At 42.3% G+C, this 20,468-nt stretch overlaps 1 protein-coding gene across 1 annotated transcript in view; it reads left to right on the top strand.

Moving 5' to 3' along the window:
* VIPR1 (vasoactive intestinal peptide receptor 1) overlaps nucleotides 1-20,468 on the top strand; it is a 100,159-nt gene that overhangs the window by 22,978 nt on the left and 56,713 nt on the right. Inside the window, exon 2 of the mRNA XM_042888776.1 lies at nucleotides 15,470-15,566. Within this exon, the coding sequence (XP_042744710.1) occupies nucleotides 15,470-15,566 (97 nt within the window). The remainder of the gene's footprint in view (nucleotides 1-15,469; nucleotides 15,567-20,468) is intronic.

Here is a 20,468-nt window from a genome sequence, read left to right as displayed (position 1 = left end):
TGTTATGAACAATTTAAGTGCTGTTTCATTAACAATTTTATGGCTCGTGCAATTAATAACACTAGAGAAGAAAAAGAAGCATGCTGTAATTTAAAATCAGCTTTCAGTAGATAAAAACAACAAAAAAAACCCAAACATACAAACAGGGAACTCCTGCTATGTGTCATTGTTTCTGGAGGTACATCTGTGTTTATAGAGCATATTCCTGTTTCTATGACTTGGATGGCAAGCTTAAAAACTTGGCTGGGTTTTGTGAGTTGATGTTTTCAGAGAATTCTTGGGATACATTTGTTGTGTGCCCATGCTTGAATTGTTTCTGTGGTGAATGCTTTCTGCAGGAAGCCTGTGACTTGCAGAGTTTATATTGTGGCCAAGATGGGACTAGATTTGTTTTCTTTTTTTTTTTTTTTTTTTTTTTTACTGCTATACCTTAATTGTTTTAAGATGGCTTGGCTTTTGTGTTTATTTCCCACAAGGTATTTTGTATTTGGAAAATGTTGACGGCAGCTCAAGCTATTGCAGAGGGATTTTTCAACGGGACTCTTTTAAACCTGCTTATACAGTTTCATCTTTGCCTACATCCAGAGCTTCCTGAAGCCGTAAGATTCATGGATACACTTGGCTGGACTTGTTAGAGAAACAGAAACTGGATACGGATGGCTTAGCGGATGACATCTTTACAGCAGCATCTTGAATTAACACCCTAACAAGATATTGGTGTTGGCTGAGGTTTGCAAGCATAGGTCTTCCCTTGATTGCTGTGAAGTTACTCGGCAAGACGTTGCTAATGTGAAGTTGTCATGGGCAAAAAGGGTGAAGGAATGTCACATAGGATCTAAAAGGGCCTCGGCAGACGGTTGTGTTTTATCAGGGATGCTGAGCAAGGAGGTATGGCTGCCTCAGGTGGGCTCAGATGCTTGGAGAAGCTGACAGCAATCTGGGAGGAGGAGAAAGGGTTGCTTCTCCATGAGTGTCCGCAGGAGCTATCACCAAACCAATGATCATGTGTGTTTGAACAGAGAGTGCAATACCTTGGGGCTGTAGGTGTGCTTTGGCTGCTCCAAGGAGGTCTTGGGCAGCTTTGTGCATGGTTCCCTGGAGACCTGCACCGCTCACTTAGAGATGCTGAAATCGCAGACCAGAGCCAGGATGGAAATGAATGTTTTTGAGATCATTAATGTGCTTAAGTGTCCTCCTTATCCAGATTCTGTTTATCCCAACAGAGAGGTTCAGATGTCGATGGTGATGTAAAGATCTGTAGGCTGTATGCTCCTGGTCATCTTTAAAACCTTGTAAGAAAGGTAAAGTCACAGCAGATAGAGGTGTGTCTTCTGCAGAATCATTCCCCTCGTTGCCTCAGTTCTTTCAATGTTAATTTAAACTTGAAGGCAATTCAATCCTTATTTATAAAAAGGAAAATCTTAGGTATGCCATGAAACCTGCCTGCCTGAGTGAGGTTAATGCATGTGCAATGCTGCTGTGCTTTATAAATTGAGATAAACTAACGTGTGATGTTAGCTTTCCAGGTAGGAAGTTGTTTCCACCAACTGTTGCTTTTGTAGAATAAGTCTGTATTTTTACCTTTCTCTTTCAAAATGAACATATCTGTACAGGAAATACTGTAACATGTCCTTGAACTTTAGGGAATTGCCCTGTTCTGGTAGCTTTTCTGCTGCACCTCTGTGATGGTGTTATTGCTGGCAAGTTTGTTTTTCCCTTTCAGGTGCAAATGACCCTGTGCAACTTAAAGTTCATTAGCATGTCGCATTTACCTCTCACAATGAAGTTACCAGAATCAAAAACTTTGATAAGGGATCTGAAGGAGCTGCATTTGGTTCCTGCTCCTAATGAAGCATCTTGTCTTTTTCAGCTTTGTGAGGTTCTCATATACACCTGCAAAATCCAGAATTCTCCATCTTTGTAGCATGTGTTCCTTTATTTTCAACAGATAACATTCAGAGTGGGAGCTGAACATGTAGGTTGCCCCACTTTTATTGGGCTCCTGATTATATTAGGCTGTAAGTAACATAAATAATAACAAGCTGCAAACAAACTTTTGTTATGGTTAAAAGAAGAGGCAAGTCATCCCTCACAGTCTTTTAACCGAAACAGATGCATCCATTTTTGGGAAAAAGCCCAGGACCACACTGGAGAGAATCCAGACAGGGCCAGAAGAATGATGTAAGGTCAAAAAAACACTTGAGGAGGAAAAAAGTGAAAGAATGAGGAGTGTTTGTTCTGGAAAACAAAAAAAAAATGAGGGGAAAAATCCCAACTTATCTTTACGCATAAGTTCACAAGAGGAAAGTCCTGTTTAATAACTTTATTTCCATTTATGGCAAGGTTACTCAGCTGAGTTGACCAAGGGAAGCCAGTTAATGTAATCTCTTTGGATTTCAACAAAGCTTTTGATACTGTTCCATACAGTATCCTTCCAGTCTGGACAAATTGCTTAGCATACAGATAGACAAATGCGTAATAAGATGGGTGAGCAATTGGCCAAAGGGTTGGGCACCAAAGCTTACAACAAATGAGGTTACACCACTGGTTGGATTCCCCAGACCTCCATTTTGTCTCATTCTCTTCAATGTCTTTATAAATGATCCAGGAACAAGATACAGATGCACACTAACATACAGATGCATACTTGGTTTGTTCAGCACAGAGAAGAGGCTGAGGGGAAGCCTCATGGCGGCCTGCAGTTCCCTCATGATGGCCTGCAATGAGGCAGGTGCTGATCTCTGATGCACAGAATAAGAAAAACGTAATATCTACTGCCTGTAACCAGTCTAGATAGAACCAGAAATTTGCTCCTTAATTTGCAGCCACCAAGCTGCATGATGTGCAGCTTAAAAAAGCCCAGGAATCAGTTAGGGCAATAACAACTCTGTGAAATCTCTTTCATTGGGGAAGATGGGACAAAAGTTTGTCAGAAACCACTCCTGGGTCTTTCTACATTTCACATGAGGATAGAGTAGTTCATCCAATATGGGCTGTCCTTAGGTTGTTTTTTGCCTTAGATCTGTGAATGTGATGGCTAAACTGTTAAAAGAAGAGCCCCAAGATTTGTACTTGTTCTGTTTCCTCTTCGCCAGCTTGGGATCATTTTGTAACCACAGTCTCCAAATTGAAATTCATAGGTATTCCGTTTGGGAGCAGGGATTTGACTTAGAAATGTTCCTTTTGGAGCAAAGCACAGAACTACCTGCATAAAGGTGTCAAACCTGAGATAAACATGTGAGAGCTTCCATGTAGATGAACGCAGATAGAGGTTTCCCAAAATTGCCCATCCCTTTCATTTAAACTTGAGCACTGACGTAACTTGAAGCTAATATTTGAATTAAAGTTTTTCCAGACCTTGGATCATTCTTATAAAAATGTCTTAGATGTTTGCTGAGTCAGTGCTATGCCAGCAACCTGGAAACTGGAGGTGAAATTCTGACTGTTTTTAAGCCAGTAGAAATCTCTTCAGCTGAAGTTCGTGTCTTAAAATACACACTCCCAAGGCAGGTTCCTGGTTATTGTTTTTACAGATGACATTTTGCTACGTAAGATTTGGTGGTACAGCTCCTCTTTGTGTTCAAGTTGTCCTCGGGGTGGTACCCAAAAGATACCCAAAGAACTTTCACAAAGAGGATGGATTTCTACACTGTGAGGATTGTGCAGCAGTGAAATGGGTCACCTAGAAAGACTGTGATTTTCAATACTTTGCTGGAGAAATTGGTGGCTGACCAAGAGTAGAGTTAGTACTTTTTCTGGCTTCTCTCTCATCTACGTTACTTTCAGTGCTTGATGATGCTGTTGGATAACAACATATGTATATACATAGATATATAAATGTATATATATTTTTGCCATGGTTTCATACCTCAATATGAAAATGGGTTTTAGTTGCTGTTTCGTTCTCTTTTTTTTCTCCCCCCTGCCCCAGCTATCCAGAATGAATGCAACTAATCTGCAGAACTGCAGTTTCTGGGGCACGCATCTTGTATCATCACTGTCTTTTGATCCGATGTGACCAAGATCTCAGAATCAAGAGATGCTGGAAAGGAGCCAGGAATGATCAGGTTCTGGATAAAAAGTTGCATAGCAGACAGGCATTGCCAGAGCATGGAGGAGAAAAGAAAATCCAGGTTTATTGGCTTTCTAGCTGTGGTTGAGTGAATTATTCCTGTCTCTCTCACCATCACTATCTTGAGTGTGTATTACAAGGCTGTCTATTTTTGTCATTTATGATTTCCTTTACTGTGTTCATGCTCAGCCTTGGTTTTTGAACCACATTACTGTAGCTGAGTTGATGGCATTGACTGTGTGGGGAGGAGTTCCCAGTTTGGCCGGGTGTTCACTGGAGCCATCCTTTAAATCATCCTTCCCTGTGCCTTTCTCAGAGTCCTTGCCTCCTCCTCCAGTTGTAGCCAAATCTTCGTTGGCCATTTCCAGGTGTGTGCATGTGTGGAATGTATTATTCTGCACCTCCCTTCTCTCATGGAGGCAACCAAGGAGGATGCTCAGAAAATGCCTTACAGTTGGATTAATCCCTGTATTTATAGTTAAGGCAGTCATTTCCCTTTAGCATGCCATTAGACTATCTACTGAAGTTAGGAAAGATTAGGCCCACCGATTTTCCTGCTTCTGAAAACATCCAGGGATGCTAAAAATCCCTTATCAAAAAAAAGCTATCAGTTACATTGCCTTCATTTACTTTTGATAACCGACGTTGCATTTTATCCAAATCTCTGTTTGCTACCACGCTTTCAGTTGCTGTTTCCTTCAAGAAGTGCTCAAACATCTTGTGTACTTTTGTTGATAGGTGTCTGGATCTTTTTTTCATCTCCTACTTACATATGAAAGAGCATTACCTTAGCTGACAATCATCCAGATGGTACCACTCTTCCAACCCAATCTGAGCATGTTGTTCTGAGGGCTTTCACCTCATGTATAATGCTTATGTACCCTTATTTGCCTTCACAGTCAGCCCTGTTCTTCAGTTATTCACATTATTTTCCCCACATGCAACCATTCTGCCTTCTATTAGCAAAATGATATTTTTTTACTTTAGAGTCGTTGGAGGAAGCCAGCAAACAGAAGGCCCAGGGGGAAGAGGATGAATTGCATGCGACTTCATTTTTGAGCTCTATATTTAGTTTTGTCTTTAATTTCGACTCTTTCCATAGTAATCTCCTTCCCCTTCCCCCCTCATTGTTGTTTTCATACCACTGAAAGACATTTTGTGCTTAACTGAGTTGGTCCTGACAACAGCAACTGAAAGTGTTCAGATGTCTTTTTTCCTTCTTTCCATATTTCTCTAAGCAGAGTTTTCTTTTCAGAGCTATCAGCCCCTCTCCCCAAGTATCCTGATCACACCCCATATCTATCTCAGCCTTTATCTTCCTAATTACCTAATCTGTCATTTTACACGAACCCAACATTACTAGCATGATATTTGAAGTCCTTCTCTTGGTCATGTAACATGGACTGACCCCTTTCCCAATCTTTTATTTTTCTGCCCAAGTTCTCTTTTTCTTTTGCTATCTCTTTGCTGGCTGACCAGAGTATATTGAAGAGAGCATTGAAGTATTTCACACAATTTGGGACCTCTCCTCAGACTGAGGTGGATATAGCATATATTGGTATATGGCAAACCTGATCTAAATTGAGTCATCTGATACTTAAATCGAGTCATCTTTTGTTTGTTGGTGGATCTTTTTGTTTGTTTTATCTGTTGATTGCTGGATAGTGCTGGGCTTTCTGCCTCAGTTTCCCCATCTGCCAAAAGAAGCTACTACTTCTGTAAAAACATTTGGAGATCTACAGCTGCTGGCATCTCCTGTGAGAGGTCTGGTGATACTGTCCTGCTAAGATTCAGCTGTGCCATCTGAGCACTTACATCTCTTTCTGTGCCTCATATGCTTTCCCTTTTACATAAACGGAGCAGAAGCATCTTTTGAGCATTTTTCCCCAGCTGTGTTGTTATCTGGTAAGCAGTGACAAAAGGAAATGTCCCATGCAGCAAAGTAAAGTTTGTTATCTACCTGAATGGCCAGCTGATAATTATATGGTTGCGTGGTGGAAAACAACTTCGCATTGATTTTGCATCAGGGACCAATGAGAATCTATAGCTAATGACCATGCTGGTAGAGTGAGTCATGGAAGAAGGAGGCTGAGATCCTCGTTTCCTTTGATAAGCCTTCTTGTGATCGAGCCTAGCTATTGGCAAATATTGGTGGTAGGTGGGCAGTTGGACTGGATGATCTTGGAGGTCTTCTCCAACTTTGTTGATTCTATGATTCTAAATTGTGACAGATTACAGTGGTTTGCTTTAGTTTGTGATGCAGATATTTCTAGCACCTGGCACTTTGCTTTGCTCATCGTTTGACACTCGACTGCATCCTCAGCAGACGTGAAATAATTGAGATGCAGACTTGTCATAGCAGCCTTTCACCTTAGGATCTCGAGTCTTTTCTGAGAGTGATTAACTGGAAGGTGGTTGGGCCTGGCAGAGATATTAGGTGTGGCCCTCAGGCACATGGGAAGATATCTGTGCTCTCTTCAAGTGGAAATGTTGAATGCGTTCCTCACTTAGACAGCATGTGTGAGTGTATGTCATCTTATATTTGCTAAATTTTCTTGTGTGTCTGAGGCTCTTAGACTCATGTTACAACCTGCTTAACCTGTAGTTTTAAATTCAGGTTTTTTTAGAAGAGCAAAACTGTTTTTTGGGGTTTTTTTTGCTTTGTTTTTTTGGTTTTTTTTTTTGAGTGAAGGGTATAAAAAATATCTGAATCCAAAGCTCCTAAATGTGAACAGAATCATAGCAGCTTTTCTTTCGGACAGCTCTGGGAAACAGACAGCAATTAAGTTAAGTTAACCTCATCTCAGAGTGTCTGTCAATGTACTGTCTTGGGTAAGGATCTCTTCTGTTGCTCTCTGAGTGGTTTTCTCCGTTCTGTTCTTCACTCATCCTACCCTTGCACTCCATCAAGGTGATCTGTGTTATTCTATCCTCAGCTAAAGAACAGAGGAGTGCCTCCTGCTCCAGAAGGGGATCCAAATCACTGGGGCGCTATTCAGTTCTCTGTTATTAGGAGCAGTGACTCAATGCTTTGTTCTGAAACACACCCTCAACTGGGAACTTGTCCTGGTATGCTCATCTTCTTGGAAGATGTTCTGGGATGCTTTGGGCTGCCTGTTAAGAATCTTTTTATAGAGAGCTCTAATGCTTTATAAAGAATATTTTATGAATTCAGAAGTAATGTCCTCACCCAGTCTTGCTAATTAAATCCTTTTTACTTGATTTTAAAGGAGGAAAATTCCTTCTGTCCTCATCTCTGAATGAGCCAAGTACGTTTTTTGCCAAAGTTTCATTATTTTTCTTGTTTCTTTTTAACTCTTGGAGGTAACCAGTCTTTTGAAATGAACTCTTCTATATACTCTCATATATATATATATTGTTCCATAGGTACCTGGAGTTCAGTACAAAGTTTTGAGTGATAGCTCAAACAAACCCTCTTAGAGGTGCTTTTTCAGGATGGGAAGTGGTGTAAGAATGGTCAACTCCATTGGCTTTGGTCCCAATGTTGGTTTAATGAAAAATGTTGAAGATATTGACAAACAAGAAGGGTAAAACCTTATTACCAACCAAATTATAGAAGGACACTGATGGCTTCTGGAAGGATGACATATACTGCAAGACGGATTATTATACTCATGTCTCATTTCTTATGCATTCTGTGTTTCTTGTTTCATCATTTCCGCCTGGCTGCTCTTTGGAAAGTGATACTGACCTTGGCAAACCTGTGCTCAGTCAGAAGAAACAGACTGTTTCTTATGGTTGCTGGATCACATGTTTGGAAGATCCATGTCCTGACTGCCAAGTGAGCTCAGAAAAATTGTAACGGAGTACCTGAAATGCTGTATGTCCTGTTTCAGCTGTTCAGCTGGAGATGCTGAGGCTATGTACACCCCAATAAATGTCGTAAAGCCTCTTTCATCCACCCTACTGGATGCCACTGAGCTTCAGAAGTGCCTACTCTGCTTAGCAAAGACCATGCCTGGGATGTTAACAGTCCTTCCACAAATGGACTTGCACAGGGAAGCTGTACGTGGGAATTATGCCCTCCCCAGACAGTCCTAGATTTCCAGGTGAAGCAGCTGCTTACTGTAGTGATGAGGGTTTCCAGCATGAACTGTGGGCATACATACTGTTAATCAAACCATCCTATGCTTTACTGGTGGTGCCGTAGCTCTGGATTAATGCCGTATTTCTAGACATTCTTAAATCTTTCAGTTCTCCTAAAAGTTAAAGGACATTGCACCATTTCTAACTGAACTGTGATTCCTCAAACCAGAACATCACAGTATTCCTGCAGACTAGAGAACATCCAGATTTCTTCATCCAGCTCCTTGGTTATAAATAACGTCCCATAGCCAACCTTGCAGGGGTCCTGTTTGCCAACAGTTGTACACAAATCCTGGGCAGTGTGAGCAGTCCAGAGACTGATGGAGAGCTTGAAATGCAGGGAAGAAATCACAGGAGCTTTACTGTGCTTTTGATCAAGCTCTTTTGTCACAGTCTTCATAGTGAACTGCCCATGAACTCCCCAAAGTGTTGCTCAAACTACCAGTCTTCATTGCTCTGGATCTGGGAATCCCTACTGCTCTCCACTCCCACCCAAATTCTGAAGATGCTGGGGGGCCATCTAAGCAGATGTGAGTTCAATCCAACTGATCTTTGATATTATGGCAGGTGCCCTTGGTGGGAGGTAACACCTGGGTCAGAGCTGGGAAGGAAACAAGATTCTGGTGCCACAGCTGGAGTGGAATGCAAAAGATGTGGTGAGGAACAGGCAGGACAGGGTGAGGGTGTCTCTGTGCTTGGCCAGGGCAACAATTGGGTCTGGATAGATGGAGGTTTTGTCAGGAGTGAGGAGCTGGCACAGGTTGGAGAACACAGGACCAGGCACGAGCAATTTGACAGTTTTGATGAGGCACACCCTCAGGGTTTTACCCTCAGGGTTTTCCAGTCTCTTCTGAACTTGCAGTTGAGTTGAGGACTGTTTCTACTGTGCACAGCAGCCAAGAGGTGGCTACTGGGGAGATGACTCAGTGCTGGGTGGGTGGCAATTTGGGAGAGGATTAATAGGTAGCTGCACATTCTTATGAAGACAAGTACCTAGTTCTGAACAGTGTTTCAAATTCAGTGTATCTTGAAAATAACACAAGCCACAAACATATTGGAACACTTAACTAATCTTTCACCCAAATTCTCCTGATGGATATCATCTCTCTTCTACTCTTAGACTGCAGTGTGAAAAGATGGGGCTGTCTGGAAGGTAATTATTCAGGTTAGGGGTGAGTCTGTGGGTTTTCTCATTTATCTTTGGGTATTTGGGGTATAGACATCTACAGTTGCCTTCAGCTCCCGGAACAAAGCAGTGTAGGTTAAGTTTCCTCTAAAGTATTTTAGACAGTTCCTTTATTTTGAAGTGACTCATGCTCTAAAACTGCCTTCTTGTCTCTGCAGGCAGGGAAGAATAATCAATCATCTCTTGCTTTTTCTTTTTTTCTTTTCACAACCATGGCAGAGATGTTACAACTCTGCTCTTCGTTGTACCCAGATGGTAGATCCAAACACCACTGATCTCAGTATTGAAGCTTCTATTTCTGCAACCGCCTGATTTGAAATCCTTCCTTTGAGCTTGCTGGAATGGAAATGCATACTTAGCCACTCCAGATGATAATTTTAAGTAAGGAGCAAAATATTTTTTACTCAGTCACCAGAGCTGCCTCCTACTCAGCAGTGGAAACTTACTCAAGTGCTGCCTCTCATTTAATTGCTGTGTCATAATGATCACTTTTTCCAACTCAGCTCTGCTCTCCAGGAGAGGAACATACAAGCTGAACACTAAAGAGTTAAAAGAGCTGCTCAGCTTCTTCCCTTCTGGTTCTCCAGCTCTTTGCATAACAAAGCACACATTTCTTTGATCTTCCAACCCCTCACATTGAGAGGAGACAATAAGACTAAATGAGGTCCCTGTGTCTCCAAGCTGCTGGATTGGTTTGGCCAAGTTGTCTTTGTTCTATGGGGCCTGCTTAGTTCAGCTGGAAGAAAAACCCATCTGCATTCCTTGTCAAATGATAGCGCTGTTCCTGGCATTATTGTGTCTGGCAGGAGCATGAAATGAAGTGGTTTGAACAGCAAACTGAGAGCGAGGACTCTTGGGTATTTGCCTGGACCTCTTTTGTTTGGAAGGTCTCCTAGGGATGTGTGCCACCACCTTTGCTCTGAGAGTCCCTTGGCTGATGGTAGAGCAGTGCAAGAGCTGAGGACATAGCAAAGTATAGCTTGGCTCTGCTTGCAAACACTGAATTGTTCTTGCAAGTTCCCCTGAAACTACACTTTCCTTATTGACCCGATGAAGGTCACAAAGGACGTCTTGTGTGTTTTGATCTTGTTCTTATCTCCCAGTTGGTCTATATTACTGGTATCTACCACTTATTTCCCCGTGTTGTCATGATGTTTGTGCTTTCCAATTCATAGACAAAGATCATTTGAAAGAGTAAATAATTATAATGCTCCGTAAATAATTTACAATCTTTTTTTTTTCCTTTACAGATAAGCAGATCTTACGAAGCTCTTAGGTTTGATAATGTTCATAACTGTGTTATCCATCCCCACAAATAGAAATTCTCTGTTGGTATTTCTATAGGTTCATTCTTCACCCATTCTTGCACTTGAACCACTCTGTATTTTTGACTCATTCAAAGGCTTGTTAGGAATAACAATGCTCTAATTTTAGGAAGATGTTCAAAAGGAAGAAACTGAGAACCTAGTTTTAAAGCAGAGCTGAATGAAGTTAAGGAAGAAACCAAAGCAGAGGCTATCGCATAACAAAAGTCTTCAGTCCTATGTTCTCATAAATAATAAGAACAAATGAAAGCATCTGATGATGCTAATGGTGAGCTCTTCCTTGGGCTTAGCTAGAGCAGCCCCTCCAGGGCTATGCTACTAAGGCGACTAAGGAATAAGACCTACCTGCCAAAATCTTTTGTTTCCTTTGCCTACCTAAAAAAGAAAAAAAGGTTGAGAATCCCCAGCACTGCCTACAGCAGTGATTTTGTGTTATAGAAACCACAGCAGCTGATGCTCTTGTCTAATATAGTTACTGCCTCCCCATGGGTTTGTTTGGACAACAAAGAGAAATGCGCCTGTCTGTCACTGTTTTATAGCCTCTGGGAGCTGCACAGAAATGGACAAGGGATGTAGTTTCATTTTCTGTAGATTTCTCAGTTCTACTCCTCCTTTGTTGGACTTGAAATGGTGTTGTAACTGTGGTCGTTCTATTCTCCATCTCTGCTGGGTCCTCCAGATAGGCAGAGGAACACTCTGGGATCAGTAGAAAGGGAGGTGCTGATGTTTTTTTCACTTCTTGTGAGCCCGTATTCCTGTTGTGGGGTTTTGTTTGCTGTGAATCTTGCCTGCCTTTGAGAAATTTCCCCCTTGTTAATCCGTTTCTGCCAATGACAGCACAGATGAAACCAAACATTTCTGTATCTCCTCCAGTCTATGACAAACCTTCAACTTGTATTTAATTAAAGAGTGTACACAATGGCTTTCTTAGCACTAGCAGTAATCCTTTAACAATTGCTGGGACCCTGAGAGAAGGAAAACTCTCATTAATAAAGACTTTGGGGGATAACTCCACAGGAGAGTTGCTGCAGAATTCAGAGCTGCAGGAAATCATGCCCAGTAAAAAACTTGTTCGTCATTCTGCTCAGTGTGTGCTGGAAAAATGGTCCCTAGCAAATCCACCACAACTTTTACGTGGTAACCCATGCGTTCCAGAAGGGCTTTTAGTGAATGGGTGTTTAATGAGTTTGAGCTAACTGTACATCCATGATGGATATGCCCAGGAAAAAGGGGTTATTGTTTGCTAGCTAGTGTTTGCGTGACCTACCAAGTGTTGTGGTCATGCTTTCCTTTTATCTGTGCTTTTTGGGTGGGAAATGTGGATCACTGTGGTCCTTAGCCCTGTGTCTGTGTGGCCAGTTGCCACTGATGTGAAAGATGTCAAACTCCACAGTCCTTGTGGATGCCCCATCCCTGCAGGCATTCAGGGCCAGGCAGGATGTGGCTCTGGGCAGCCTGGTCTGCTGGTTGGTGACCCTGCACACGGCAGGGGGTTGGAGCTGGATGAGCACTGTGGTCATTTTCAACCCAGGCCATTCCATGATTCTATGATTCTATGATCCTTGCCTTTTCCAGAGGGAAGATAAAAAAGCCAAAGTGGGGAAGCAGTGAAGTGACTTCATACCAAGCTATCTGTAAAGTCTCTTTCATTCTCTTCTGGGAGGAACCCACCAAGGAAGGATTGTTATTCAGCCTCTGATCCCAAGAAGGGGATCAGAGGAGTCTTGTTTTGGCAGACAAGACTTACAGCACTGAGGTACATGGTTAGAGGACATGGTGGGGTGACTTGGGGTTGGACTCTAGGAGTTTAGAGGTCTTTTCCAACCTTTATAATTCTGTTTGTTTGGGTTGTTTATTTCCTTATTTAGTGAGTGTGGGGAATAAGCCATAAACCAGAAGGCTTCAAATGTGAGTCTGTTTGACCTTGATGATTCAGTTTAAGATCTTTTGCACTCTAAATTCACACATCGGTGACCTTCCCAGCCTAAATATTGGATGTTTTAGTGTGAACTTCAATCAGCCAAGGGGCATGAAAAAACCTTCAAGACTGATGCTCACAAGCTCTCTGTGGACTAGAAGGAGTGGCAAAAATCAATTGATACTGAATGCAAAGTGTTTACCCAACTAAAACGAGGGAAGATAAGTCCCACTGAGAGTAATGATAAAATAGTCTTTAAAAAAGGAGTTATCTCATGCTGTTTTTAGAGAACTTAGTGTATTTATGTAGCCTCCTGTCTTATGATGTTGGCCCATGATGTCAGAGGCTGATGTTGGTAGGATGGCAGTAGAGGTCGAACCTTCCCACCAATATTCCATTACTTTTTCTCTCCTTGTGAGTGATGGCAGCAGAGGAGCAATCTGATAGAATGGTGTCTGACATGGAAGTGTGTATAGAGCAAAGGAGTGTCACTGAATTCCTCCATGAACTAAAAGTGGCACCTGCTGACGTTCACTGATGAGCACAGTGAGGAGTGGGTGGTGCATTTCAACAGCAGCGTCAGTGGGTCACCTCTGCTGATGCAGATTTGGGCAAGCCCAGAATGAAGGCTTTTGATCATTGCTGGCAAAAAGGCACAGCAATGTGACTAGACTGAAAAAGAGTTTTGCAGCTGGGAATTTGCTCTAGCCCATAGTGCTATTGCGCTCTTTGCGTTGGTTGTCATTTCCATGAAAATAAAAAGGAGGCATTACTTTTGGAGCGACCTAGGCAATATATGCAGTCAACCAATTTAGGCTTGCATTTGTTTGTGACTAGGAGACATGGTGAAGTACTTGCTAGTGGGCTCAGAAGAACATTTGCAGCCTAAAAGAATCCTAACGATGGGTTCTAGCGCTTTGCCAACCTTGATCAAAGTTAGAGTTGTATGAATTAATTTATAAAGTGAACACTCAGATTGTTTATAAATGTGAGAGGGATCAGGTAATAGGCTCAGTCCAGAGAGTTTTGACTTTCCTTTGATAAAAGGAATGTTTTGAAAGCAGAACATTTCAATCTTTATTTTTAAAGTAAGCTCCACGTTCTTTTACACGCATACACACACATATCTATATCAGTTAAAATAAATTTCCCTTTTGGAAAAAATAAAAATAAAAATAAAAAATAGAAACATTTCAGTACCAGGACAGCAGCAACTCAGTCTCCTTCAATGTGCTGTTGTTTTGGTTTTTCTTTTAATTTGGCTGGAAAGTCACATTGCAGTAATAATTGTCTATATGCTGTTAATCAAAGCCCATTCTCAGCCTAAGGGAAATTATAGTCTGAGCAAGGCATGGACTAGAAGAAGGAAAAGATTAGGTTGGTTTAGTAAGAGACTGGATTAAAATTATAACATAATTTAGCATATTAATTTTTATTCTAAGTGTAAATTGCATCAAAGCTTTGTTCCTTTGGAGGGTTTCTGGGTCTTCTGTTTTACTGCATCGGCTGATGAATGAGTAGAAAAGTAGCTCTCATTTTGAAAAGAAACATGAAGAGTTCTTTTTTTTTCTTTCTTTCTCTGCTTTCATCAGACCAAAATACTTCCCCCCCCCCCAACTTCACCAACTGTGAAGGCAAGAATCAATGAATTTTAATGGAGAAAAGCTGTAACTCTGCCTCACATCTGTCCCTGAAGCTCACCTCACTCAGGGTTACTCCTGCATTGCATTTCATGTTGTCTGAGCAGACTCAAGCCAACACTGCTGCTCTCTCCACATCGTTTCCTTCTCACCGTCTCTTTGCAGTTGAGTTTCTGAACAGGTTATCTCCCAGCTCAACGTGGTTTGCCATCTCTTTGAAGGAGGTTGGGTTCTCTGTTTGATTTTGTGCAGCACCTGCCATAATGGGAAGTCTATGAAGATATGAGCAACAAAGTCATGCAATCACGAGCAAAAAGCCTTCTGAGATCCTCAAGTCCAACCCCAGCCCATCCCTACCATGCCCACTGACCACGTCCTCAGTGCCACATCTACCCTCTTCATAAAAACCCCCAGGGGCTGTGACTCCACCACCCCTGTGTGCAGCCTGTGCCTGATGGGGTGTTCCCTCCATGTGAGAGCAAGTTGGTGACATTAACATGACCCCATCTGGCTCGTGGTTCCTTTTTTGGATGCCAATTGTTATGGTCCATACTTTGTGACTGAGAATGCATGATGTAAGAGTCCATGATTAATTATCTGCATGTTTTAGACACTGATGTATTAAAAAAGCCAAATATAATTAGGTCTAAGTGGGGAGAAAACACTTAGGGGAGAGAAAAAGCCTTCTTACTGGGAATTTCCTGCTTTTTAGCTCCTTGATCTCCTAATCTGCATCTGAGATTTTGTTCTTATTTGGTTTGGGTTTTGTTTTGCTCTGAATTAGCATGAGCCAGGAGGCAGTCCATGTGGGAAGGGAGGGAATAAACGATGTAAGCGCAGATCCCACTGCTCCTGGCATGAATTTTAAAGCTGCCATCTTCCTGCCCTAGATAGCTGTCAGTGTTAGTCTAGTCAGGCAGGGTTCCCAGAGGATAAAGAAGCAGAATTGGTCTTGATCATCAGCAAAAAAAAAGTTTGTTTTTATCTTTTTATGATAGGCACAGAGAACAATGGTGTTTTTTGTTGGGTCTTTTTTTTTTTTTTTTCAGTAGGTACTGGATTATTTTCCCCTCTCTCAATCAAACGTAAAATGAGCCTGGATGCATATCCCCATGGTGCATTGACCCAGCAGAGCCTTGGCTAGCTGTGCATCCCCAGGAATGCATCCTGAGTACACATGGGTTTTGCTCACTCTCTCCTTTCCTCTTGCCCTTCTTGCAGGCATCCAGCACGCGCCCAGAGTGCAGCATCATGCTGGAGATTGAAGAGGAACGCAGCCAGTGCCTGGCAGAGATCACTGAGGATAATCAGACCTCAGGTATGGGAGCAACTTCTTCCATCTCTGACCCTCAGGCTCCCATCCCTGGATTCACATCTGCCTTGTCTGTGCCATTTCTTGTCCCTCTTGCAGCAGCAGAGTGCTGCCTGGGTTTGCTTTGGCTGATGTTGAGCTCTTATGTTAGGAGGGAGAGATGCTGATCCTTCTAAAGCACAGTTCCACCAGTTCCATCCAAGTATTTGAATAGCTTGATGATGATCACCCACAGGGGGGTGAACCTCAGCCATCTCAGGCTGTTTAATCAGAGTCAGTCACGCCTCTTTCTGAACTAGAAGTGTCTTAACCAACTCTGATACCTTTACTCACCTCCCTTCTTCAATGATAAGAAGAAGAGAGTCAAGTTGACAGTGCCAGCTTTGCTCTCCATTCTCCCAAGGTTTCCCCATCCCAGCAGCCAAGGATCTGTGCCTCCTTTGAGGAGAAGGCATAACGCAACATGAATTGGGCAAGTGGTGTTTCAGAACAGGAGAGATGCTGCAGGACATGTCTGTGAGGATGGGGGATATTTCATACATTTTTGCTGTTGAAGTTCCTTGGTAGGCAGCCTGTAGGAAGCTTGGGGTATTTTGGCACAGCCACTCGGTGCTCAACCCTTAATTGTAGAGATCTGAGTGACAGAAAAATGAAGGTTTTATTCTGGTCTTGTCCTGTCATATCTCACAGCAGTTAAGTCAAAGCTCCAGGAATCGGATGTAGGGGTGGACTTGTCCCCTCCAAGTGCCTCTCTCAAGGCAGGGTCAGTGTTTGTGTGTAAAGGAGGTGTAGGGAGCAGTGGGAGACTGGTGGGTTCCAAAAAGGGGAGATCACATCGGTTGGGGTGAAGGTAGGAGGATGCATATCCTGCTTTACATTTGCATCCTGAAAGGGGAAAAAGTGAAAGATGTCTTCTCATCCTCTTTCACTTGGCACTGCTCAAAATAGGCTACAGACCAAAGGGCTGTTCTGCAAGATGCTGATTAATGATAGAACAGCATCCTTGGGCCAAGCTGGTCCCTCAGGGAGCTTTATTGAATGCAAGGAAGGCTTTTGGCCCCTGCTTTTATCTATTAAGATATGTTTTCCTTTGATTTTAAGCATCCCAGTGCATTTAAATAGAGCTGTTTCAAGAAAAGTTCCCCTGGAATACAGTAAAGAAAGGAGAAGTCAGGGTACTTAAATACATCCTCTGAAAGCCAACTAAATGCTTCATTTCATTTTCATGCACACTTGGAGAAATTCAATTAAATGCAGGACATTCAAAATGAAAGAACAAATATTCGAGTGTTAATCTTTTTTTTCTCCTTTTTCAAAATGTTCTTCCCCATTGAAAAGTTTAGTCCAAAACGTGTTATGTATTGTTGTTTTGTTTTGTTTTTTTTCTCTCCACTGAATTAAACGAGCATATTTATGCTGATTCTGATGTCAGAGCACGCTCAGCCTTACTGTGTGCCATCCATGCCTAAAGCATAAGCAAGTGTATAAACACCTTCTGGAGCTTGTTTTTCATCAGGGAATGCTAAAATATTGGGTTGTAGGAATTCTGCATTTCTGCCCATTGCTACCGTAGTTGTTACACAAGATATGAGCACTGTAAGATGTTCTCCTCCACGGAGATGGTGGTTACTACTCCTGAGTTTGTTGAAATGGTCACCGATGATATCAATGTGGAACACACATAGTGTTCCACATCAGTAGGTATTTAACAGTTCAGTATATGAATTCCAGCAAAGAACTCACTTCTGCCCTTGCAATCATTGGAAAGAAGCCTCAACTTCTGATGTGTGATTGCTCCGGCACTGAGGTGGGTGACCAATAGATAAGTGCATCAACTTTTGGAGATGTCTATTTTGGAAGTGACGTGGACCAACAGCTTCTAAATGTCTAAACAGCATGTGTTTTCCTGTTGGAATGTCCAACCCATGATGTGTGAGCTCAAGTAGACTGAAAAAGCTCTTTTTTCTGTGCAAGTCACTAATTATAGCTGAGCACAGCTGCAAAATTCAGCTCTGATCTTTGGAGAGGTGGAGGAGAGGGCAGTTTGGTTGGCAGAGATGACATGGAAGTGATGACAGGAGATCGCACGGAGGTGAAGTTTATTTCCAGCAACGTTAAGACTGAACAATTTAAAAATAAATGTTGCATAAAACCTCCTAGCTGAATTCCCTAGAAAAGCATTAACTTTAACGTGGCTCAGTCTCACAAAGGAGGAGAATGGAAAGCAATTGGAGCTCTCTGCCAGTTGTAACGTAGTATCGTGATTTATGGCCAGGTAGGTGTATTGCCTTCTGTGCATTCAACATCCTGTTAGCAAGAAGAAAATCACTTGAGATTTAACAGCCAATTTATTATCCTTTCTAATTGAATGAGTGGGATTAAGGAAACGCGCAGTTCCAATACAGTCTAGAAATAAAGCTTTGTTTAGAAGCCATTATCAGTTGTATCGATTGGAGGGGCTTAATCACAGCTGTAATTTGTTGTGTCAAATAGATTAGTCATTTGTAAAGAACACCTGATGGTAATACTGAGATTAATCACTAGCTCAGGGTAAGCAGGTAGATTTCCACTGATAAACAATAACATCTGTCTTAACACTGTTTTGTGTTTGAACAGCCATTAATTACAGTGGGTACATGTGCGTGAGTTAAATCAATGCTTTCTTTTCAAATTAAATGTCTGTGTTTTCAGTGCACGTGGTGGGGGCCAATTGCTGTTCCTAGAATCAGTCCTGGACCACAAACAGCCACTGCTGGTGAGACTGGAGTCTCTCTTTTCTCTCTTAGGCCCATTTTTGAGGAAACGGTGTCTGATAAGATGATGTTGTCTTTTTGAGTGCAGAAGGTGCAACTGGGATGCAACAGCAGTGGAGATTGGTTTAAGCTGGCAGCACGTGCAAAGAATAAAATGGCTGTGAGATTGACGTTTGGGCTTTAAGGAAGTTGCTAACCATCAGAGGGCACAGAGCTGCAGGAAGGAATGCTTTATTGGCTCCACAGTGGAGTGTGCCCAGTTTATGAAAGGGTGTGTAAGACGCAGTTGTGCTTTGCAGTATGGAATTGAGTTTCATGAGCTGGACTGCCCTGGCAGCCCTCTGCCCTGTTATCCTTTCACCTCAATGATCAGACAGCATGATCTTGTATCTCTTGTAAAGTGGCAATTGTGATGCAGTACAGAGGTGGATTCTTTATCATTGAAATGAAGACCAGATAGACTGAGATCTGTTGGCTTCACGTGGGCAAATAGCTACTGGTTGGGAATAACTTTTGGTGAGGGATCTCTGATTTTATGTTGCTCTGAGGTATTCTAGCTGAATGTAGGCATCTCTTTTAGGATGCAGTGAATCGTGTTCAGATTGCTGTATTGTGGAGGCTTAGCTCACCTGTGCTGGAAACAACCCCAGCTCCCAGGTGGATCCCATCCTGTTGTCCACTGGTTTGGAGGGGATTGGGGTAAGTGAAGTGAAGTCTCACTCCCACCATTAGAAGACATGCATCTGTGTGTTCACATGCAGAATTGGAATAAAACTTTCACTAGGGCATTTGTTATATGATCTTTCTAGCCTTTTTTATTCCCCAAAGAGTGTTTACAGTATAATTTATAGCACTGTTAAGAAAAAGTCTTCTGTAGATGTTATTACTGTGCAGATGGCAGGTGTCTTGCCTGCCCAGTGCAGGAGGTGATGCACACAGTGCTCATCTCAGTCTTGGTGCAGAGCGTGTTCCTAAGTGACCTAAAAACCAGTAATGTTGCCTGTACTTATCCTACAGTGTGATATAGGGGACCTTTGCTGGGTTTGACATGATGGAAATTGGGCATTGGTTGTTCCTTCCTTTCTCACAAAGCCCAGAGAAGGTATTGCTGAGCTGCATCGCAGATGTGCCTGGCTGTTCAACTGGGTGGCGTTTTGTAGTTTTGTCATGTGGGAATTGGCTGGCTTTTCTTTGCAGGCCACATGCTGATCTCGTGGCAAGCATGGCAGGGTTGCAGTAGTTCAGATACTGAGAATGGCACAAATCATAGCTGCACGTAGATGTCACACGTGTGTGAATCATTTAGAATGAATCACAGCATGGCTTCAATTGGAAGAGACCTCAAAGATCACCTAGTTACAACCGCCCTGCAAAAGGGGGCTGGTTTTCTTTTTACTCCAGATTCTTTAATTTCCCACCCTAAATGTGTTCTGATTCTCTCTCCATGCTGGTCTCATAGTTGTTCTCCCTGCAAACTTTGCCTCATTTGACTTCCATAGAGTATTGCAACATCATGGTTTAGTAGGCATGGTGGGGATGGGCTGACAGTTGGGCGAGATAATCTTAGTGGTCTTTTCCAACCATTAGTATGCCCTAACAGCACTATTGCTGAAGTGATGGTGGTTCCTGAGTATTCTTGGCTTCAGTTTTCCTCCTTTAAACTAAAAGTAATGCTATTTTCGTATCTAGAAGGGGTAAGTTAAGGACAAGTACATTGAAATGTGTCCAGTTGCACTTTTTTATGATTTAGACTTCTAACAGAATTGTGCATAGATAGAATATGAAAGGCAGTATTTTGGCAGCACCTACAGTCTAAATTCACAGGAAAATATTATGTATCTGCAGAGCAATAACACTTCCAAAGAGAAATCCCATGGAGTTTAGGTTAGATAAGTCAGGTTTTCTATCTTCTTCCAGTGAATCTGTATGTAGTATCACGCATCACTCTGAATTGGCTGTGGGTGCAGATTTTGTGGGTGATATTTTCCTAGAAGCTGCCAACAGAGGTTCCCCAAGGAACTCAAATTATATCCAACATACACAAAACCACATTCCCCTGTACACTAGTGCCAAGCAGTGCAAAGTGAAGCAAGCAGAGGCAAGAGCTCAATTCCTGACAGTGCTCTGGCATTTGATGTTGGTGGGACATAGAGCC

This window comes from Lagopus leucura, unplaced genomic scaffold, assembly GCF_019238085.1.
Source record: "Lagopus leucura isolate 7727_CA_CO unplaced genomic scaffold, USGS_WTPT01 Super-Scaffold_100157, whole genome shotgun sequence".
NCBI classification, from domain to species: domain Eukaryota; kingdom Metazoa; phylum Chordata; class Aves; order Galliformes; family Phasianidae; genus Lagopus; species Lagopus leucura.
Note: the sequence above shows the minus strand (reverse complement) of the source record. Positions and strands in the feature narration are given on the sequence as shown.